Raw genomic sequence first — 24151 nt, forward strand, 5'->3', positions numbered from 1 at the left:
TTATTAGTAACGGTGGTATGCCATCCAGCCCTGCTGCCGAGCTTCCCGCCATGTGTCGCAGTGCTCGCTTCAGCTCCCCCTCTGTGACTGTGTCACATCCCGATCCGGCAGGTGGGCTTGCGGGTGGTAGTGCTGCACTATCCTGGCCTATCAGGGATTGGAACTGGTGGGCCATATGTGTTTCAATGTAGCCCAGGCAGGCTGCTTCCACGTACTCCTCCCCTGTGGTTGGTTCTCGCAGGGTCACTGTGTCAGCTTTAGCCACAGGCTGAAGTGTCTGGATATATCGCCAGAATTTCGCTGGGCCATCTCTGCCAGCTGATTTGATTTCATGGAGGAGCTTTCTGTTAACTGCCAGCATCTTCTGTTGTACCAAAGCGGCCATATGCTTTTTCGCTTCAATGTATGCCTCCCACAGCCTATTTATTATTTCAGGTGTGCCCTGCAGTGTAGCATGTCGAAGCTCTCTACAAGCGACTTTACGTTGCTTTAGGGCATTGGACACCTCTTTGTCCCACCATGCTTTAGGTCTATGTCTTCTGGAGTACTTCTGGATTGGCCGGCTAGCTTTTACTGCAGTTATTGCCTTTTTTACCCAGAGTTCAAAGTCTTCATATGATTGCACATCTACACCCTCCGCCTCGCTCTCCAGCATGCCACAATGTCGTCAATTTCTGTCGTCAAATCATTTCAATGTTCTGGGTGTGCCCTGTCAACATGTGTATGACCCTCCCTTCCAAATGACAGCACAAAGCTGTTGTGGTCGCTTCCAATGCTTTGGGAGCCTTCTTCATCTATCACCATCTCTTGAAGCTGAGGTAGAAAGGCATGTGCTATTAAGCAGTAGTCTATGCTGCTGGTCTTCTTGTGCATTGTCCAAGTTGTCTTCCCCCTACACTTGTCTGTGGTATTTACAACCACTATAAGTCTTGTCTTTGGGACCAGTCCAGGAGCAGTCTGCCCATTCTATCCGTCACACCATCTAGATCCAAGGTCCTTGCATGCGTTTTTCATTCCTTCATTCCACACTGAAAGCCCAGTAGGGGTGGTCGCCGTCTGGGGGAGACCGTATACTATGAAGCGGTGCTGTGGAGCCCGCTGCAACCACGTATCCAGGTGGCCTTTCACTTTCTGAAAGGCATCCTCCGCTGGCCAATCCTCCTTTCTTGCATCATTTATCCCAGCATGTAGTACCACCAGGGCCTCCTGCGCCTGCCAGACATCCGTTGCATCATTGAGGGCCTCACAGGCCTCTTGGAGGGTTGCGTCTGCCTCTGTCCTGATTTGTACTCTCTTGTGCCACTTTGAAGCCTGTAGTATAGCGGGCTTCATACGGTAGGCGTTGTGATCCCCGTATAGGAAAACACTTTGGTCTTTCCTTTCCTGTCCATGTGGGCTCCCATGTTTCTCCCCTTTTTTTTGGTGTCTATACTCTGAGCCTCGTACTTTAGGTGTTTGGTGGCGCGGCTGCTGGATATACTTTGCTGTTGTTTGGGTACTTCCTCCTGTGACAGGTTGGGTAGTATCAGCTAAGCTCCTGGCCTCCTCCTCTTCACTTCCACTTGTGTTCTCTTTTCCACTTCTGCATGGCTCTGGTGCAGGCTGTCCTGGCATTTGCTCCTTTAGGGTGCCCACCGACTCCCCGGCCATTGGTTCGACAGCGGCTGGCTGCCGCACACGAGTTGTCCCCGAACACAGCTCGCTCAGTGTCTGCCTTAGTTCAACTACTTGTTCTTCCACAGCAGTCCTCTTTCTTCTCTCCGCCTCAAGCTCCGCCTTTAGGCCGTTTCTTTCCACCTCAATCGCGGTGAGTTCGGCGTCCAACCGCGCCTTGATGTTGGCGATCTCCAGCTTCCAGTTTTCCTTCTCTTTAGCCGCATAGGTAGTGAGCTCATCCCGCAAAGCGTTCATCCTTATGCATTGGTGGCACTTGAAAGCAGGGTCTTCCCGAGCTTCGTGTACGGTGTCGTAGGGCTTGTCCTCCAAAACGAGCCACGATTTGCATGTCGTGCACTGGACCTACTCCTTGATCGCAGAGTCTTCCCCAGTGGTCTCCTTCGTCTGGCCACGACGCCTTATGGCAAAAAGGGTGGTGGCGGGAAAAAGGGGGTGTCGTTCACTCACTTCTGACAATCTTACTCCTAACTCATCGCGTCGCAGCGCTCACACACGAATTGTCGCACGCACATCCGCACCCCTACTCCTTTAGGAGCGGATCGGCAGTTCAAATTAGTCGCTAACGGACTTCAGCACACACGAAGGCACCGCGCACTAACAGTAGTAAACCGATTCACATCAAGGTCGCCTGCCCTTGTTCGCTGCAGACAAGCCCAATGTTGCCCATGCCCGTTCCCAACAAATGCAATGTTGCCAAAACAGACGCTACAGCCAAGTTCAGTGTCGCCCACGGCCGTTCCCGACAAATGCAATGTTGTGCAGCTGTTGCCTGCTGTTGGAAACATGCGCTGAAGACGCCCCGCATCTGGCAGGCCCAAGTTGTATTGTAGTAACGCTAACCTGGCCTGCATTTGTGAGAATAGGTGAGTGTCATGGGCAGTGTGTAAAATTCCTGGCCTTTCACAATAAGCAAGCCAACATTCCTGCTGGCACTTTTGTTTCATTGTCGGTGATTTTTCTGCGTAACCGTCGCTTTGTTGAGTCTTTTCTCTTAGCGGGGCTGCTGTAATGTCCCTGCCGGAGTGGTTTTTGTATGATGTAGGTTTTCAGCGTATATTTTCGTGGTTTACTGCAAAAATTGTCACGACAGTCCATACTCATTTTGCCCATTTTTCGTCATGGGTTGTGGCACATTTTTTTCAAATTGCTGAATCGTCAAACGTTCATATCCATCTCACACCTCTCCTGAAAGCTGCGCGCGGTTACGGGTGACGTTGTCGCATGATTGATTTGGCGAAACTGAAATAAAGTAGCTGAAGTGACGAACTGTCAGGTAACCTAGAACATTGCATTGGGCTGTAAGATCATTTCCTTTAGACGCTGTTGCAAACAGTTTCATGATGGCATATACTTGCTGTCTTATCTTAACATTGGACACAGGAATGGAAAAATCCCACTAAGCACAACCTCCCCTAACTAAACTGTTCAGAGTTTAAACAGTAGTCATTATTAATATTGCGTCCACTGCTATGTGTCTAATCTGAGCTCGATGTGGCATCCACATATCTTCTGCAATCTGTGATCTGGTAGGTCTTAAACATAGGTGATAGTGCTTCTGAAAGTGCATGCTTCTCTCACTTAGAGACCTGCTTTCCATGCTTGGTTTATGTGCTTGCTCCTTTTCTCCAATGCATAATGACTCTTTTGATGTTGTGTAGTGAGCCCCCCTTTGATGGCTTGGAGTTTATCTAGTGTCCTCAGAATAAAAAAAAAGGTGGCTACTTCTCTGAACATCAATATTTTTTTTAAGAGTTACTTGCACCACCCCATAGGACATTACAGCAAGGAGTTAAAAATGTTGAAAAAGAAAATAGTCTACTCATTGAAACCATGGAAGAAAGCACCATTGGATAATGTATGAACAGTACTTGACACTAAGCTGTTCTACTCTAGGATAGGTAAAAAACAGAAGAATGGAAAACATCATCCTTTAAGGAAAGCTCTTTTACCTTTAAATGCTTCAATATGTAATTAAGTTGTTGGTTGAGTATATTTCTCACAGTTTACAGCAGTTTTAGCAAGTAAATATTGTAGAAAGATTTTTATCCAAGATTTTTCCCGTGGTCGTTCTGCTGCTGTTTCTATTACAGTTTACGTTTGCTCTGTCATTCTGAGTTAGTCTTTAATTTCCCGGTGGAAATCAAGCAACACTGTTGTGAATTTTTTCAATTTACTTATAAGTGGCCATGTATGCAAGCCCCAACAAACACATCCATACTCAAGTATTGGTCAGAGTTGACTATCAGCTGTATTCTGAAATCACTTTGCAAATGACCGAATCTCTACTGTAATAAACCCGGAACTGATGGCTGCCTCGTTCCAAATGTAATTCACATGCTTAATCCAAGGCCTGAGATAAAAAGCACTGCTATACATAAATTTCTTGCTTGTTCTTAAAGTAATATGATTAACTCTGTACCTATCGAAGTGATTACAACACTTTCTTGTAAAGGTGATGTGAACAGTTTGCAAAGCTTTTAGCAAAGTAGGTGAATCATACACAATTTGTGAATTACACTGGAGGAATGTCATAAGGACCAAATACCTTGGCCTAATTAACATCTTGGAATAATATACCAATCCCGTTAACTCAAAATCTGACCTCCAGCATGCGGTCTAGCTTAGCAGGTGGTGTGAACCTAACAGTATGTGAGCAAGACGGCATACAGATGACAAATAACCTCTGCAAAGTTTTGTTTGACATACATTATTGTTTATTCAAAAACTAGTGCAGTTATGAGGTAAATAAATTAGTAGAGGAGGAGGCCCCAAGTAGAAACTGTCGGGGGACCTCCTGTTGTTAATTGTATATATGACGCATATTAAACATATGGTAGATAGCAACTACATATCGGAAAACAGGTGCAGCAGGAATTAACAATCACAACAAAAAATTTGATTAAGCATGCTCAATTTTACAAACTCATTAAGGAACATGGCAAAAAGAGAACACAATACTATACAAAAGCACTCAAGCAATAAAAGCCATACACAATAAATACAGGGTTCATTGGCATGGCAAATGAAGGTAATTAAAAAGTACACACTTTTTTAAACCTTTTATGGAATAATGCTTCTGTACTAGATGATGTGATGAATGTTAGTAGAGAGTTGCAGACAGTGATTGCTGAGAATAATGAATAAAAATGAAACTCTAGAATATCATCACTTTTCAAGCCACGTATAGAGCTGTTGTCTGCACCAAAAAAAAAAAATCGGGCGTAGTGTACAGTATATCGTGCAGACTGTAAAACCATGTGCATGTGGGTGAAAGTGGAAACTTTGTTGAAAGGTTGAAACAACACCAGTATGATGTTGCAAACAAGAAAGCTTCGTCAAATGCACTCGCCAAAAATTCTTAAAGCAAGCAGCATCATATAGATTGAGCAACGCGTGCATTTTGAAAACAGAAAAGAATCTCCAGAGCTGTCTATATCTACAATCCTTAAGGATTCAGACAACCAAACACACTCTTAATCGCACTGACGGGGCACTTCCTAGTGCATACGCCCGCTGCCTAGGGCACATTTTTAAGCTTAAATAGCCAGCCTTTCACGTCTGTACCTGTTTGTGAACAAGGCTCCCGTGTGGGAGCCGAAACGCCATTTAAGAGTTCATTTTATTTTGGTCGGTGTTCTGCCTTCATGTATACCCCGAACCAGACGGGTTTCTGTCTAACCCTCGACTTCATCAACTTACGCCGGTCGTATGGCCAAAGAGCAATCACCGAAATCTGTCGATTTACTTCCGTGACTACTCGAGTGGCATCATTCAAAGGGCACTTGACCTTCAACATGACATGCAAGACACTTGGCCTCATTCCTCGGCCCCTCCGCCTCAACAGGCCCGTTGCAGCAAGTTTCGGCTACAGCATTGTCGCCAAGGCTGAACGACTTCTACTACAGGCAAGAATTTTGGATTGCAAACAAACGATCAGGAAACTAGAAACCAAAGCTTTCTTTGCACGGTGCCGGCTAGAGCACCAGTACTCGGCAGTATTCCCAAGCGTGCAGCTACATGCCAATTTTCAGGCCAAATTATCTGCTGCCAGAGCAGAACAGTCCCACGAAAACAAACTCAACAGGCTCACACATCAGGATAGGCCTGCACGCACCAACGTCACTTTGTCAACAGTCCACAACCTGTCCGCTTATAAGCCTGATCCTGCTCAAATGTCTGCACTCAACCTGGGCCTAAACTTCAATGTGGCACTGGCCCCAGACCGCAGAAAATATTGTATGCACGGTGGAGAACGCAATCAGCAAGGTGGAACCTTCCCGCCACGAAGAAGCACGTACTCGTGCACTCGGCGTTTCGAGGCTGCAAACGCTTCAGGCCTCCTCGACACTCTTCAGTTCAGTGCAGTGCCATCAAGCAACTCCACACTAATGCCGGTTTGGTCATTCTACCAGCTGACAAAGGAAATGCCACTGTTCTCGACAAGGTCTACTACTGTGCCAAAATGCTGGCCCTGCTGAATGACCAGAGCACTTACGTGTCTCAAGGAGGATCCAATGCCAAAGATACAGACACAGTTGCAAAAGCTTCTGTCGGACGTCTTTCGCGTGCTGCCACCCCAACATAAGTCTCTCTACTTAGCTCTACTATGTCACAATGACTCAGCACCGGCGTACTATGGCCTTCCTAAGGTACACAAAACCGATGTTCCAATGAGGCCTATCGCAGATTTTACCCATTCACCCCTCTACAAGCTCTCCGGCTTCCTGCACCGCATACTGGCTCTGCTCATTGGAAGAACCCCCACCAATGTGCCTCATTCTGCTGACTTTATATAAAAAGTTCGAAACGTGCATCTTGAGGACTGTGACATGATGGTCTCTTTTGATGTCAAGTCGCTCTTCACGAGTGTTCCAACTGACTTAGCAGTCGAGGTTTGCGCGGCGGCCCTGGAATCTGATGCTACTTCGCCTGGCAGGTCGCCAATCGATGTGCCAGATCTCAGGCGACTCCTGCGTTTCTGCCTGAGTGACACATATTTTACTTTCGACCAGGTGTTTTACAAACAGGTTCACGGCGCAGCCATGGGTGCTTCAGTTTCTGTTACCGCTGCAAACCTAACAATGGAATAGCTGGAAAGCCGCACACTAGATTCATTCAGCCCACAGCCAAAGATTTTTGTGCAGTACATTGATGATTGCTTTGCTATTATCAACAAGGATGTTTTACTTTATTTTGCAGCAAATCTGAACAGCATCGAAAGAGTCGTCCAGTTCACAGTTGAAAAAGAAGAGGATGGACAGCTTCCGTTTTTGGATGTCTTAGTGAAACGAAGCCAATCCATGCTCTCATTCAAAGTGTACAGGGAGAGCACTCATACTGGCTGCTATCTTCACTTTCACTCCCTTCACCCAGCCTCTCACAAAAGATCAGTGGTTGCCTCGCTTTTTCATCGAGCATACCGGATCTGCACAGAGCCAGAGGATGTGAAAGCCGACCATCGAAGTGTTCGCAAGGACTTCTCCGAATGTGGCTACCCGTTGCCTTTCGTCAACGCTGTGGAACGCAAACTGCTGCAACCCCCACGATCTGACAGTAGCCCAGCCGCCAAAAAATGTGCACCTGTGCCATACATGCCCGGGATCAACGAAGCCTTGGCACGCATCTTGCGATCTTATGACTCTGAGGTGTCACACGTGCCGGCAAAAAAGTTGCGGCAAGCCCTCGGCAACGTAAAATACTGCCTGCCGAAAGAAAAATTTCCGGGCATAGTGTACACTATACCGTGCAGAGACTGTAACCATGTGTATATGGGGGAAAGTGGAAACTTTGTTAAAAGGTTGAAACAACACCAGCATGATGTTGCAAACAAGAAAGCGTCGTCAAATGCACTCGCCGAACATTCTGAAAGCCAGCAGCATGATGTAGATTGAAGCAATGCACGCATTTTAAAAACAGTAAAGAACCTCTAGAGCCGTCTATGCCTAGACTCCTTAATCATTCAGACAACCGAACACACTCTTAATCGCACTGACGGGGCACTTTCTAGTGTATACGCCTGCTGCCTAGGGCACATTTTCAAGCTTAAATAGCCAGCCTTACACATCTGCACGTGTTTGTGAACAAGGCTCCCGTGTGGGAGCTGAAACATCATTTAGGAGTTCATTTTATTTTGCCCGGTGTTCTGCCTTCTCCACGTACAGCCCCGACCAGACAGGTTTCCGTCCAACCCTCGACTTCATACAGCAAGCATATACTTTCTAGAGAGCCCAACAGGGGGACCTAAACTCAAACGCCTGCATGTGTTAGTTCAAGCTCTAAGTCATCCTGTTAGTATTGCAGCCACGGCAAAAAAATGTGAAGTTGCTTCCGTGCATGTTGCACAAAGCATTATCTAACATTGTCTCTAATCCTAAGTTTCAGTGTACTTCAAAAATGCAGAAAGATGACACTGAGAAACTGCCAGAAAGCACATGTTAGGTCCAACAGGTTTGCAGCATAAGAATCCAGTTATCTAAAAGCTTCCTGCTATATTTTATTCCATTGCAAGGAAAGTAACTTCAAACACTCTGTGGACTGCAGCTACTAGCCTGCTAAATATACCTATTAACTGAAACAGGTGCTATCAGACTCCACAGCCTTGGCAAAAGAAGAATAGGAAACTGGAAAGGGGTAGGTAATGCAGGCAGCACTGCAGCAAAAACGCTTTTATAACCAAAGAGTAGACATGAAGACGTGAGAGGCACTGAATGGAACTGTAAAGTGAGAGTGCGATTTATTTGTGTCCTAAGTCTGTGTACACAGTGCTGTATCAAAAATATCGTTACAATAGCATGCATATATTCTTAAAGACTGAATAGAAAATTTCTGTTGACAGTGTCAGCATGGAGCCTCTTGTTTTGTTTTGAGTTTCAGATTGCTAACTGTTTTAGGGCAAGGATAATATTGGGGAATGGAAGATGCTCTTAAAATGCACATTCACAATGTAGTCCAAAGTGGTTAAGGGAAACACTAGAGGCGAAGTGCATTTAAATTGGGCAGCAATTACTCGTGAGTTTCAACTTGATCGCAGTTATTGGGTTGCAGAGCAAAGCTAGACAGCTTTCTCAGAAGCTTTGCAGCTGGAGGAAAATTCGTCTTAGTCTTGGGATAAAACCAGGGACCACTGCTTGCTTGGGCAGTCACTCTACATTTAAGCTAACCAGGATGCCTAGCAGATGTCATGGTGAGGTCGAATTGATCAACAACCTGAAGCAAGAATGGTGTTAGTCTCTCTCTGAGTTGTTGATCAATTAGTTCTCTTTACCTAAATGGTTTGAAGCTTCTGACACCATGAGACACTAACTACGCAGGAAATAGTTCGGGATAGCCCTTCGCCTTTTGCTTCTGACAGCCTATGCAAAAGTTCTGGAGGCAGCATGGTCACATTGCATTAAGTGTATGTCTCTTCAGTCTTCTTTACATGCTTGAAATTAATCCGGAGCCCTCCACTAAGGCGACCCTTGTAGCCGGCGGGTTGTTTTTGGATGTTAAACCCTACAATTTACAAATTTTACACGTGCGGTATGCAGGTGCCGTAGATGGGGCAGAGACAAAGTCAAGAAGAGAGGCAATCCAGTGATTTTTACGCTGCTCAGAAGTCGTCGCATGTATTGAGCGAAGGCACAGCGGATTCGAGGGCAGAGAGGCTGGCAAGCTCGGCCAGTAGTGGGGAGCGGGACAAGGCATCAGCATCATGGTGCTTGCAGCCCGAGCGATATACGGCACGTATGCTATATTCTTGTAGATGGAGAGCCCATCGAGCCATGGCAGGCAACCGGAGGGATCTTTTAGCGAAGAAAGCCAACATAGGGCATGGTGGTTGGTGACCACGTCAAAAGGACAACCATTATGATAAAGTCGAAACTTGCCAAGGGCCCAGACAATGGCCAAGCTAGGCCACCTTAGCCAAGCACTCTTTAGTATACTTCATACACTGTCTGGCGACTTACTAGCGAAGTGGAGCTGCAATAAACGTTTTTCCAAGAACTCTCGTCCCGCAAACTTTTGGGCCCGATAGTACATATGTGAATAGTGGCGTGTCGCGTCCACGAAATATGCGGTGCGGCACTGCTGTATTCTTGTAAACGCGGCTTATCTCAGCCTGCAATCTTTGCCCGTCCAATTGTGAAACGAGATATGACGCATCGAGAAAAGGGGTTGAGACTGCACAATTATAATAGCTTCGCCATATCTTCCATGTACCGCCATGAATGCTAGCACCTCCGTTCAGCCGCTGCTGTGGTTATTGTGCTCGGCTCCTGACCCGAAAGACGCGGGTTCGATCCCGCGGCGGCTGTCGCATTTCGATGGAGGCGTTAATGCTAGAGGCCCGTGTACTGTCTGATGGCAGTACACGCTATGGAACCGAAACCAATCTTGTTTCGGTTGCGAGAGAGCATTTGATTCAAGAAAGAGTATCTAGACCTACGGTGTACATATGTAGCTTGTAAATTTCTGTTTGAAATACTTCTGCCTGGCAGATCTGCCGCTGCCGTGATGCAGGCGCTGTCGCGACTCGGACAGGAAAAAAAATGATGCCGGTTTTAGGAATAACATTTTCACGCATCAAAATTGAGACAAGTTGGTGCAGCTGTAGGTCAACGCGCTTCGATGACAAAAAAAAAATGGTGAAGTTGCATTTCGAGTGCATTCTTTGCAGAGTTTCGGTTTTGATTTTACGGTTTGCAGTTTTGTCTAAAATCTGTACTTTCGTTATTTTTGCTGTCAGCTTTCATTGTTTTTATGGTGCTATTGTGGTGTCATTTCTTAATAATTCTGAGCCATGTTTCCAGCGCATTTCGTATCAGTTGCAGAAAAAGTTCATTTCGTAGGTAGCGTTGTAGCGCCATCTGCCTGGGACGGCCTGCCCATCGACATCAGCATCATCCTTCGTGCCGCGGGTCGTTTGTATCTGTGGCTGGATTGGTGCTGTTCTTGCGTTTGTTGTAACACTAAGTGCATTTTTAAGCGCAAGCAAAAAGTTATGCTGCAGTGTTCAAGTATGACACGTTGGAGCAAGTTCAGGCGAGCTCTCCGTGCTGCGCGGCTACCTACACGGCCTTCGTCAGTACTGTACAAATTTTTGGGAAAACAGCAGTTGAGGTACCATATGGTCACTTTTCTTTTCGGAGGCTTTTACTGCTGCGTAATCCTACCGGACAGGGTCGAGTTCATACCGCGTAAATGTATGTACCACCAGCAGCAAAAGTTATTGGGGTGCGTGTTCTCGGGGCAGAAAAGTTATTGTGGGGCTTCCTCGCGACCTAGTGCTTTAAAAATGCTACCAGCGTGTGGCGAATGCAAGTCCCCTCGTTCAGACACTTCGAGCGATTGGCTTACGTGGCGCTTGGCTACTGTGCCGGAGTTCCCGGGTTCGAACCCGACTGCGGCGGCCGCGTTATCGATGGAAGCCAAACGCAAAGGCGCCCGTGTGCTGTGCGATGTGAGTACACGTTAAACATCCCTTGGTGGTCGAAATTATTCCGGAGCCGTACACTACGGCACATCTTTCTTCCTTTCTTCTCTCAGTCCCTCCTTTACCCCTTCCCTTACGGCACGGTTCAGTTGTCCGACAAGATGCGAGACAGATACTGCGCCATTTCTTTTCCCCAAAAACCAATCTTCTTCTTCCCCGTACACTCCCACCTCGTAAATTTTGCCTGCCGATAGTACCTCCGTGTGACGCGATTCGAAATTGATCACTTCAGGCCTGACCTGTTCAATTAAGCGAGTTCACACAGTTAATTTTCTTTGAAATACTGAGCGCAGTGTGCGAGCTCAGCCACTGTGACCCTGTATAGTAAACGGGTACCGCACAAGGGAGGGGGAGAATGGTAGGGTTTTAACGTAGTTAAACCGAGTATATGTGTGAAAGCACGTGTTTAGCCTGGTTGTCTCATGGTTTTGCTTTGCTAGGTCGTCGGCAGTTCTGGCGACGAGACTAGTTCTAGAGTAGTTGTTGATGGAAGACGACGACATGCAATGCACAGCGCGAGCGTGTGTTGCAGTTTAACGCGAACCGGGGTCGTCTGCGGCAGCAGCATGGTGCTCTCGTGCACAGGCCAGCGAAATTGATCTGCTCGCGCCTCCGCGGGTTCGAATCCCAGTCCCGGCAATATTTATTTTATTATGTTTGCCAAGGTCATCCTCAAGGTCAAGCTTCACACTAACTCTGTAAGCCAGTTAGACCTCATGAAGTAGTACTTTCACACTAAAATATTAGCCCTCCTGAGCCAAAATGACAGTGACAACGTTTACAATTGCTGTACAGTTGATGCCTTCATAACCGTATAAAGACACTCCATAAGCACATTTCTGACCAGTCCAGTTCGATTCAGCACCTCAAATGAGTGTGAACGCGGCTACCAGTTTAGTTTGACATAACTAGTGTTAACAGAGGTCATCAACATGCTTCAGCAAAGCATCTGTATTTGATAGCCTCTTCTCTCTCTTTTTTTCTTACTGTAAGTGTTGTTCACCACCACTGCCTGCTCATAATGACAACAGGTTAACATGTCTTGTATTTGGCAACAGCATGGCAAGACAGCATAATACATTTGTAGCCTGTCTGTAAAGGTGTTTTTTGTTATTGTTTCGGCGATGTAGGTGCCGAATGGGCTCGGCAGCACTGCAACGATGTCCACGTACGCTCACCTGCGTCGCCTTTTTGTCGTGCAGGTGCTGGCGCTCGTGCCTTTCAGTCCGCCGGCTGGTGCTTGTGCTGACGCGAGCTGGGCCATCGGCAACACCCTCCTGCCGGTACCATCGCCGTATCATCCATGGAGCAACAACACCTGGTTGTGCATCCCGGCCGGACCCTAGTCGGCTGGATCACTAGGGTCGACCCAGTGCCATCTACGCCCTCCCTCAAGTAGACCTACCTTGGAATACTGCCCAAACGCCAGCTTTGGTTCCTGTCTGAGTACAGCGCATGTGCCACTCTACCCACCCAACCTCCCCCCAACGATGATAGCCAGCATGTCTACGTCACCGCAGCGTCCACACTACTTAAGGACAGCACCAACGCCGAACGCGCTTAATGGGCTCGGCAGCACTGCAACGATGTCCACGTACGCTCACCTGCGTCGCCTTTTTGTCATGCAGGTAAACTATGAATACTCATTATTTGCGCGGCGTACCCGTTATGCGGCATTGCTAGTGCTGCCGAGCCCTCAGTGTTGTGTCGCGACTGCCTTTGAATGCCTCGGTGTCATCCGCCAACTGCTGATTTTGGCGGGTGATGTTGAATTAAACCCCGGTCCCAACACCCGCGGTGCTGCTCCGCAAGATTCTTCCGACATAATGGAAGCTTTGAATGAACTTCGATCTGGACAGGCATCTTTGCTGGCCGAAATGAAAACAATTCGCAGCACGTTAACCCAAAATGACAAAGCGCTAGGTGAAAAAAGAAGCAGACTATCTAAAATTGAAGAAGATTGCGCATCATTTGGCGCCATAAAGGATGATATAAGCGAAGTTCGGGAGCTTGCGGAGCAAAATGCAGGTGAAATATCGAACATTATGTCTAAGCTGGCCGACTCTGAAGACAGGGCACGCTGATCCAATTTATTGTTTTTTTGGCTTAAAAGACACTAACCAAGAAACCTGGGCTGAATCTGAAAAGATTGTCACTGAAGTATGCAAAGAAAAACTAGACGTCACAATCAACCCAACAGACATTGAAAGAGCCCACAGACTGGGAAAGTTTGATGCTAACAAAATCAGACCGATTATTGTTAATTTTGCTCACTATAAAACAAAAGAAAAAATTCTTTCTTGTGCTAGCAAACTAAAGGACAGTGGCTATAGTGTTTCTGAGGACTACTCTAAAACTACTCTCTTGGCAAGGAAGCAGCTACTTGCATTTGGAAAATCGCAAACCGAAAAATACAAACTCCGGTATAATAAGCTCATCATTGGTACCACTACGTACACTTATGATCATGTTACAAACAAAGTCGTTCCCCGCACTCCATAGCTACCCAACGGCCCTTCCGAAAAGACTAAGCTCCGCCCCTTGACCATTCTTTACACTAACATCCGCAGCCTTCCACCTAAGCTTGACACCCTCGCCAGTCTCGTACGCACGACGGAGAGCAACATAATTGTACTAACCGAAACATGGCTAAATTCGTCCATAGGAGACTCCGAGATACTTTCCGTGTTTCCAGATTTCAATTTCTTTCGACGTGACAGGATAAACAGGCGAGGAGGTGTACTAATCAGTGCTCATCAGTCATGTCGTTGTTCCGAGATTAATCTTGCATCCCCTCTAGAATTGCTTTTCATTCAATGCCATGCTTCGTTCCCTCCAGTTATCATCGGCGTTTGCTATCGACCACCTGACCTAACAGATTCCTTTGTGGCTCACTTCCATGAAACACTCCGCGTCATAACTACGTCACATCAGCACATTCCCATTCTTCTTTATGGTGACTTTAGTTTTCCCGATATTACCTGGTCTGACCTCCCTGCCATTACATCCAAAGATAACATTGAAAGTGACTTTGTTAACACGTGCCTAACCTTCGGCTTGTCCCAGCTCGTATCTAACCCTACCAGGCAAACTGATCATTCTTCTAATATTCTTGACCTTGTATTCACTTCCCACCCAGATAACGTGTCACCTCTGCTTCATTTACCTGGGCTTAGTGACCACTCCGTAATACTAAGCACATTTTCCTTCAAACTGCCATACCTGAAAAAGCAAAAAAAGACACTAACCTTATATGACAAAGGGAACTACACAGCCATGAACGCAGAACTGTCCGACTTTTGGGCGTGGCTGGTCCTTGACTTCTCAAGCCGGTCTATTGAAACTAACTGGTCTCTCTTCAAACACAAAATGCATCAACTGATTGATAAGCACATCCCTACTATCACCATCACAGAAAAATCATCGTCACCGTGGTTTAATAACGAACTGAAGCACCTCAACAACAAAAAGAAAAGACTTTTTCGAACAGCCAAACGCCTGAATGGCGCTTGCACGTGGAAAAGGTATCAGTCTGCGGAAAAAATATTCCAATCTTTAGCAAGCCAAACCAAACGTTCCTTTTTTTCATCAGTTTTACCGTCTATGCTGCGCACCAATCCTAACAAGTTTTAGAAAACTATTAACCCTACACGCCACAAACCTCTAACATTACACAAAGATGGTAACATTCTCATACCGGAACAAGAAGTCTGTAGCACTCTTAACTCCTTTTTTTTTTTGCTCAGTTTTTACTAAAGAACCTGAAGGCGAATTACCATACTTCCCCGTCTTCGATCACCCTGTTATGCTAGACATTCTGTTCGATACCAGTGGAATTATGATACTAATCGAATCATTGAAAGTGCCCTCTTCATCTGGTATTGATGGCTTAAACTCTAAAGTTCTAAAAAATACTAAGAACATTGTTAGTGTCATCTTATGCCACCTTTTTCAACAGTCTCTAACATCAGGTGTGCTGCCACAAGACTGGAAAAAAGGTAAGATCGTCCCAGTCCCCAAAAAAGTTCATCTTTTTCTTGTAAAAACTACCGCCCTATTTCCCTCACAAGCATTTGTTCAAAGCTGATGGAACATGTTATTTATTCTCACATCATTAAATTCCTAGTCTCAGTAAACTTTTTTCACCCTAAACAACATGGTTTCTTAAAAGGACTTTCCTGTGATTCCCAACTAGCCCTTTTCGTCAATGACCTTAGTTCGCATCTTGACTTAAATATCCCTCTTGACGCGCTGTTTCTTGACTTTGAAAAAGCCTTCGATAAAGTACCGCACAAAAGATTACTACTAAAACTCTCGCGTCTAAACCTTAATCATTTAGTGATGAACTGGCTTCAAAACTTTTTGACTAACAGAGAACAATTCGTCTACGCTAACAAATCGTCGTCCCCTCGTTCTCCGGTTACTTCAGGTGTTCCTCAAGGCACAGTGCTCGGACCCTTGCTTTTTCTCATTTACATTAATGATCTTCCTTCCAACGTTACCTCTAACATCCGGCTATTTGCAGATGATTGCGTAATTTACTGCCCGATTTCTACAAGCACCGACTCCGACACCCTTCAACAAGATTTAACCCGAACTGAAACCTGGTGCAAGCCGTGGTTAATGTCCCTTAATATTGCTAAAACATGTATGATTTCCTTCCATCGCGGGCAATCCCACATTCCCTCTAGATATGTTTTTTTTGGTTCTGAAGTGCGTTCCGTTCTTACCTGTAAGTATTTAGGCATTACTTTAACTCATACCCTAACATGGTCTTCACATATAACGAACATCGCTAATGAGGCTAACCGCACCCTTGGCTTCCTACGTCGAAATCTTCATTTTGCTACCCCTTCCATTAAATTATTAGCTTACCAAACTTTCGTCCGACCTAAATTAGAATTCGCTTCAGCAGTATGGGACCCTCATCAGTCGAACCTCTCGCTAACACTTGAAAAAATACAAAATCGCGCTATCCGCTTTATTTACTGTGATTATTCATATTATACTAGTGTGTCTTCTCTAAAATCTAGAGCCTCTTTGTCTAGTCTTGAAACAAGAAGAAAAATATCTCGATTATGCTTGTTCCATAAGTTTTATCATTCATCTTTAGGAGCATCGATCATATCAGCAGCACATCATCTGTCCAGCCGCATTCACCACAGCAAGACAGTGTACCCTCCCCCTGCAAGAACCGCATCTCATTTACGATCTTTTTTTGTCAAATCATCTCGGGACTGGAACGATCTGCCGCCGGAAGCCATACACCTTACCAACCTCACCAAATTCAAGAAAAAGATTGAGGCCATCATCTTGTAGTCTGTCATGCCCATCCCTCATGTAATGCCCCATATCTGGGGTCCTTAAGGTAATAAATAAATAAATAAATAGATTAAACCAAGGCGCAGTGTTAGTGCATGAATCAGTCAATAAGAACAGCATGTTTATCAACGTGTACTGTACGCGTTAAGTGGCATATGAACCAAGTCACTCACACATGGATAATATAGTCCGCAGAAAATGTTGCTTATTTCGCACGAAACGCGACCACAGAATGGAAAAAGCCAATTCAGCAGCGAGAAGAGGTAATTGATGTGTTGTGGATGTGAAAAATGAGATCCAGGCATGCGGACAGAATGCCGAAAAGAAACTCCGGACCATAATCAGCTCGGCATTCTTTCCGGCTTTCCGCAGCAGCGCCTCGCGGAAAGTCAACTTCACGCGACTGCATGTTCCCTTTAACAGTGTACCGTACTGTACAGAAAACTAACATCCATAACGGTGTGACGCTGCATGTGACCGAGGGTGTGGTTTGACTGCCAATTTATGAGGACTGGAAGGAATACATCACTCGTCTGACATCCGCACTGTGCAGAAAGTTGTGTGGACTCTTGTGCAGCTCCTTAACTTATGTTTCAAACAGAAAACTCGCAGTGCCTTGGTGTGAAGTACCTTGTAGGAAATGGCTTGTTTGATGAGAAGGGGCCTGGTCTTGCAGCGTTAGTAATCGTAATTTTTATTTTTGGTTAAGTACATAGACAGTGAATACAGGGGAAAGGATGATGCACTACTGCTGCTGCTTGCCATTTACTGTTCGCACTCTTGCACAGACTTATGCAGTAAAGAGTGCTGGCACTGTGAATGAATAAGAATCATCATCATGACGACATGTTTCTGTAGTAAAACGTCGGCCGGAGTAGATGTGCAGTTTTCTCTTTTCAGACTATGAATTATTTCTGTTCAGACAATTTCTCGGGTTATCAGATATGCTTCTTCCCGTTACAATATGTCAAAGATATGTTGGCATCTGCATACTCTGCAATGAAAGCTGAGGAAACCACCATTCTCTGACTTTTACATTTTTGCAATGCTCATGAAAACAATCATTTAAATGTACCCCAGTCTGCCGTTAAAGAAACTGTACCTAAGACAGTGGGATCCAATGTACAATGAATCCTGTGCACTGAAAAAATCTGATGTTATGTTTTTTTTTTCGCATTCTATTCGTGCAAGAAATGGTTGGCCTAGTCATCTGGCACAACGATTGCAGCTCATTTGGCACAGAAAACAACCACTTTGACATTAAATCGCTGTCCGATTTTCTCTTGGCTATATACATATATGGCAGTTTGGTTGCGCTGAAGAGCAATGAGGAGACAGTGCTTTTATTAAAGGACTGCTTCCATACAATTCATTCCACCGTAAACTTGCCAAGACAGCTATCATGAAGACATCTCTTCAATGTCATGTTCACACCATGTTGGCATCAGGTCCTTAAAGGATGCACACTTAGCAGAAGCACAGTACCTTAACTACGTTTTGGCCAATGTTGCTGAAGGGTTATGGGGGTTAACGTCCCAAAGCGACTCAGGCTATGAGGGACGCCGTAGCGAAGGGCTCTGGAAATTTCAACCACCTGGGGTTCTCTAACGTGCACTGACATCGCACAGTACAAGGGCCTCAAGAATTTCGCCGCCATGGCCGGGATCGAGCCCGCGTCTTTCGGGTCAGCAGCCAAGCGCCATAACCACTGAGCCACTGCAGCGGATGTTGCTGAAGGCTTCATGGTATAGTCTCCAGGGCATTTCAGCTGTTGCATAGCTTGAAAATCAAGCAGCAAACTAATGTCAGTGTTTTTTTTCTGCATAGCACTAGCTGCATTACTTTGTAGGGTGAGAGCAACCACTTCTGGGAAAAAAAGTGTACAAAGAAATATGTAAGGCAAAAATTCCACTGTACAATATTCGGTGTATTAGACCCTGCTGTCATCGGGCAGGTGTTCAGAAGAGCACACTGGGGTACATATTTTTTCCGCTCCTCACGCCACAGTTTCACCTGAGGCTGCAGGATGTGAAAATAAATAAATTTTCAAATGACCACCTCCATAAGCATTTCAACATTGTAAAGAAAAGAATGGAAGCTTCGTCAACATTTGTTGCGCCAACCTGCGCGTGCAAAGAGAACAAAGGCACTCAAAAAAAAATGAAAACAAAGCTGTTCACTTGCAGTGTGATGACCACTCTGGAAAAAAAAAGCACACAAGAAAAACAGTTGCAGTGAAAATTAAGCGGTATTTGGTCTTGAGATATGACTGCGGTTAAGCGCAGAGGAACTGAGCTTAACAGCAGTTGAAAGCTCTAAATTTACAAGTATAAGCAGCAAGAACAATTTAATTTAGTCCAACCAGTGAGGAATGAAACCGAAATTAAACTTTGGGAGTTAGGCAGGTCCAACACTTGACCTCAGCTTTGATGCACAGACTCTAGCATCGATACTGCCAGATTAGGGAATAGCTCAACTCAGCAGTGCAGTGTCTGTCATTGTGCAGACATCCTGCACAAGAATTGGAATTTCGTTATGGAACATGCAAATGGTGCTAACATGAACACAGAACCATATGCAAACAGATAGGTGAACCAGGGAACCTAAAACTCCAGTACAAAAGGTGCAAACGCACACAGAAACCTGGAAGGATTCTGCATAGCCAACAAAGCCCACATATACATTGGCTCACCATCGTTGTCACAGAGCAGCCAAGAAATCTCATTCCTCACAGGGAGGTCACAGGCAAATGAATGTGCTCATCAATGACATGCTCCTCATGAGTCTTCAGGAATGCCTGCAGCTGATGCAGTAGACCAGGAAGTGATGAACAACTGATGAACAAGCAAGTCGTCTACAGGGCCACTGTGGATACAATAGCAAACAGAATCTGACACCCAGTGCGAATCCTGCCATCATGTCTCTCACGGCCTGCGAGGCACTTCGCACCGCAGTACAACTTTTGCGACCGGGAAAATGTTCAAGTTTCTAAGATTATAATTTGAAATTCACTGCTTGTTGTTATGCAGAAAAGCATACTGTAATCCCAGTGTATATATATATATGAATAAATGTCTTTTTTTTATTTTTCTTCCCAATTTGTTATGGACAGTTTTGACGGGGGACGAAAGTACCATATTAACGAGGCATGCCTCTATAACCATGCAGTATTCGAAAAACACCACCTGGTTTCGCATGATATGCATGGCCTTCCTAAGGAACGTCCCTCATCCCTGCTATGACAAAAAAAATACAGAAATGGTAGGGCAGTAAGTTGAGCACACAGAAAAGGTATTATGCAAAACTTTCTGAAGTAAACAGCAACCAGCCAAACAAGCTTCAGTGTTCATTTTGAGAGTCCTTTCAATGTTCCTGTTATGAGGAAGCCCACTAACTTTGCATGCATCTTCTAATGTGGCTGTATCAAAAGACGAACTGCATGATAAACACTGCCACTATAGTGGGAGCGATGCATAGGGAGACTCTTTGGATACCAATGATGGCAGGGGAGTCACCTTTATCTCGGCCATGGAAGAACAGATGTGGTAACTTGCAGACAGTGGCTACATACAGAGTGCTACAATGTGGCGTTTCTGGGGTGCACCCATGGCAATAAACAGTCTCACAGTAAAGTATTCCTGCATCATAGTCAGCTGCTGAAGTGTCAAGCAAGAGTGATTTCTGCATATTTCCAACCGGTCTGCTGGCACTTAGTGATTGCCAAATGGCCACTATTTCAAACAACATTTCTCGTCATGTGCCACTCTGTGTCAAAAAGAGGTGGCACCTTGCCCATTTTCAAAGTTCACTCGCACTTGACAAGCAACTGCGAGAACCAGTCAGAAAGGCAATGCAGCAAGCAATACGGCACTTGATGTAAACATTAGGATTTCAAGTCAGCATGATATGTCCGGCAGTCTGTCCCACATTTCCATTTAAGAAGGGACGCAACTTTCAACAAAATTGAGTTTATTTCTAGAGTATTTACATTAAATTTTTTGAGCAATTTAAAAATAATTTTATAACGGCTCATCAAATGTCACTGTTTTATGTGCAGAACATTATTTTCTGATATATATTTTTCTTAAAACCTGCAAAGCTAAGAAAATATGGCAGAAGGCTAGTTCAACATTCATTGTTCTTGCAGGGTGAAGTCATTCTTGTAATTCTTTTTGTTTTGCAAAGCTCAAATTTTCGTTTTGAATTTTTGAGATTCAGTGTTTGTTGACATATTAAAGTGAGAAGAAAATTTCATACAAGTAGTTTAAAATTCATAAATTTGAAAAAACGGTTGTCTAGACCTGCGCTGCGGTCCTAGGAGTGCAACAAAACAAGTGGTCCAGAAAGCATAAAACTGTTGGGGACAAGTATGCTCCGTAAGTCATGTATCTAGGCAGAAAACCTTAACAGAGAAAATTGCCCGTTTCTTGAATGTTTCGTCACTATTCACAGCCGCCGAGGTTCATGAAACAATTTTTTTTACAGTACTTCCCAGTCGATTTCAAGAGTTAAATTTGGGGACAGCAGAGTCATTCCACGCGAAAGGAGATGCACCAAATTCTTGGTATTGTAGATTTCGCTGAGAAAATTCATGGACGACCAGTCCCAACAGAAGTGTAGACACCTTCTTTCAAAGAAAAAAAAATTTTTCTCCATATATCATGCTCCAAAGTGTAAGACATCACCTTCATCTGGGCATTTTGCAAGAATTATTGCTCAGGAAACGGTCCTTGTCAGCAAAGTTTATCTCCGCATGTAGTCTGGTATTGAGATGCCCTGTCATGCCTCAAAAAATAAACTGGATGATGCCATTTTGGTTTAAAATGGAAGTGCTTAACAGGAGAAAAATTTGAAGATTTCCGCTTTTAAAAGTAAACTTGGAGTCTAAATTTAACCAAACTTTTTTGGAGTTTTGCCTGAAACCTTGATCTAGCATTGTTTGAATTAAACTTGAACCTTGCGTTGTTCTGTAATTTAAGAAAAAGTGCATAGATTTCTGCGGAAACGGCCACATTGAGGACCAGAAAACGCTATGTGGGCAACGGTGCTGGACAAAAAAATTAGCCAAATGGTCAACCCATTTAGTTTCACATATTAAAAAAAAAACTAGAAAAATATTTTTTGTTGCCGACAAATAAATTTTTATAAAGGAGTTCCAGCGATGTGGTGCCAGCACCTGTTACGGTCCGTCCGGTAAAACCCTGCTTTTATTTCCGGCCTTGCTAAACTCTAGCAATTGCCATTAGCATTGGACATATTGTGAGAAGATGGCGCAATGGAGCCATTTCAGTGTTTTCATTTATTCTTAAAGAATATGTTTGGGCGGAATACTCATGGTATACAGGGTGTGCCATGTTATTCCCTATAGATATGACCTAAACGCAGGATTTAAAAAGCCAATCTGAAAGTGTTATATGGATAAGCATTTATTATTTACATTGCACTTGACTGAGGCATCAGCCTCGCCGATTATTCAACTTCCAAAGCTGTGGTGTACAGCAAATGCAATGTTTAATCAACCATTTGCATTGAATTAAATCGGACACCTTGTATATGCACAAAATATGAAGGGGAGACTGCATACTACAGCAAAAAAAAAGGGTTATAACATCATGTGGCCTGAATTACAAACAGCTGGGGATAAGAGTTAATGGAGAATACCTAAATAATCTGTGATTTGCTGATGACATTGCCTTGCTGAGTCACTCATGAGATGAATTGCAAAGCATGATCAATGATTTAAACAGGCAGAGCAAAACGGTGGGTCTAAAAATTAACATGCAGAAAACCAAAGTAATGTTCAATAGCCTAGCAAGGGAACAGCAGTTCACAACTGGAAGCGAGATGCTGGAAGTGGTAAGGGAATATGTCTACTTAGGGCAGGCAGAAACTGTTGACCTGGATCATGAGAGGGATATAACTAGAAGGATAAGAAGGGTGGAGCGCATATGGGAGGTTCTCTCAGATCATGAATAGCAGTTTACCAATACCCCTCAACAGAAAAGTGTACAACAGCTGTATCTTGCCGGTGCTCGCCTACAGGGCAGAAACGCGGAGGCTAACGAAAAGGGTTCAGCTTAAGTTAAGGACCACGCAGCGAGCCATGGAAAGAAAAATGTTAAGTGTAACATTATGAGACCGGAAGCGGGCAGAGTGGGCGAGGGAACAAACACGGGTTAATGACATCCTAGTCGAAATGAAGAGGTAGAAGTGGGCTTGGGCAGGGCATGTAATGCAAAGGCAAGATAACCGTTGGTCCTTAAGGGTAACGGAGTGGATTCCAAGAGAAGGCAAGCGTAGCAGGGGACGGCAGAAAGTTAGGTGGGCGGATGAGATTAGGAAGTTTACGGGGATACGGTGGCTGCAGCTGGCAAAGGACAGGGTTAATGGGAGAGACATGGGAGAGGCCTTTGCCCTGCAGTTGGCGCAGTCATGCTGATGATGATAATGATGAAGATAGCGTGCTCATATATTTTTGTCGGCATTCTTGGTGATATGAAAGCCCCAGTTTTACCTCTTGCCTTTGCAAAGAACACTAACACTGTGTTTTCAAGGGCAGGGCAGCAGCCATGTTTCTTGCATTTGCTACAGTGCATTGCCAAATGGGCATACTCCCACACGGTAGGCGAATCTCTGCCTGTATTCCAATTTGTGTCCCTTTTGAAAACATCCCTTTCAGCGAAACCTAATTGGCCAAAATGCCAGAAGCAGATGTGCATCTACTTCCGCCATTTGGGGCAGTCAGGTGTCACCGAATGAAATTTTGAAAAAAGACAATGCGCAAAACTAACAACACAGGAGAAAGACAGACGAAACAAGTGCAACTCTGCAACTGTGTATTCACTTGAAAGCGAGTGAATAGATCAGCAAAAAGGCAAGACCAGGCTTCAACAAGCTGGCTATCCTACTCTGCTCAGTTGCCAAAGTATTACTGAAAAAGGTTAAAAAAAGAAAAGTGTAATAACTGTGCAAAAAACGATGTTGCCAAACAGAAAACTAAACCTGTGATAATTCCTTATATTCATAAGATGGCACACAATCTGAAACATGTTGAGGCAAAGTTTAAAGTTCGTGTAGTTTTTCCACCCCCAAGAAGCTGTTCTCCTTGTGTGGCAAAATGGATTCAAACAAACCGAAACAAGCAGAATGCCAGAAAAAGCATGTGACGCCGTTCGTGAAATGTGCAGTGGGCGTAGTTTATCAGATCCCATTGACGTGTGGGAAATCTTACATTGACCAAACGGGCTGATGTATTAATGATAGCCTTGCTGACCATAATCACGCACTGAAGAACGGCACGGGTTCTTTCTTACCACATTACTGTAAATCCTGCAGTGAAAAAGAAGAAAAAATGCCAGGCGAAGCTGAAGAAAACAAAAATCTTAAGCAGGGGCAAAGACACTACAGCCCGTGAACTTATAGAGGTGTTCCACATCAACAAAGGCGAAGAAAAGAAAGTGTGTTTTTAGATATGTGCTGAGACACATTTTTTTCTATAGCCATTTGTTACCTTTTGGTTTCTACTTGTGCGCATGTGTGGGTCCCTCTCTGCTCTTGCCTTTTTGTCTATATATTCACTTGCTTCAATAGGTGAATAAACAGTTGCACTTGTTTCGTCTGTCTTCCCCCAGCATTGTCTGTTTTGCACGTCTGTTTTCAAAACCATGCACCAACTTA

At 44.7% G+C, this 24151-nt stretch overlaps 2 protein-coding genes across 4 annotated transcripts in view; both read left to right on the forward strand.

The window, feature by feature from the left end:
• The window catches only part of LOC144112913 (uncharacterized), a 194258-nt gene extending 176763 nt beyond the window's left edge, over window positions 1-17495 (forward strand). Inside the window, exons 7-9 of one of the 3 annotated variants that reach the window (XM_077645740.1) lie at window positions 12355-12780; window positions 15111-15150; window positions 16266-17495. In XM_077645740.1, coding sequence (XP_077501866.1) covers window positions 12643-12780; window positions 15111-15150; window positions 16266-16471 — 384 coding nt within the window. In that variant the 5' untranslated portion in view covers window positions 12355-12642 and the 3' untranslated portion in view covers window positions 16472-17495. Of the gene's footprint in view, window positions 1-12354 lie in introns of all 3 variants that reach the window. The other 2 variants (XR_013310548.1, XR_013310545.1) reach the window with 2 other exon arrangements.
• LOC144112914 (uncharacterized) lies at window positions 2360-7596 on the forward strand. The gene is made up of 2 exons (XM_077645741.1): window positions 2360-2540; window positions 6877-7596. The coding sequence occupies exons 1-2, from the start codon at window positions 2360-2362 to the stop codon at window positions 7566-7568; spliced, it is 873 nt and encodes a 290-aa protein (XP_077501867.1). The 3' UTR covers window positions 7569-7596.
• Window positions 17496-24151: the final 6656 nt, after the last annotated feature.

The sequence above is a fragment of the Amblyomma americanum genome, chromosome 1 (genome assembly GCF_052857255.1).
Source record: "Amblyomma americanum isolate KBUSLIRL-KWMA chromosome 1, ASM5285725v1, whole genome shotgun sequence".
Lineage (NCBI taxonomy): Eukaryota > Metazoa > Arthropoda > Arachnida > Ixodida > Ixodidae > Amblyomma > Amblyomma americanum.

Bases quoted from the DNA above. Each gene is read 5' to 3' on its own strand.
- LOC144112914 (XM_077645741.1), top strand. From the start codon at position 2,360: ATGCAATGTTGCCAAAACAGACGCTACAGCCAAGTTCAGTGTCGCCCA. The intron at 2,541-6,876 runs GTGAGTGTCATG...TTTATTTTGCAG, and splicing joins GCCTGCATTTGTGAGAATAG to CAAATCTGAACAGCATCGAA.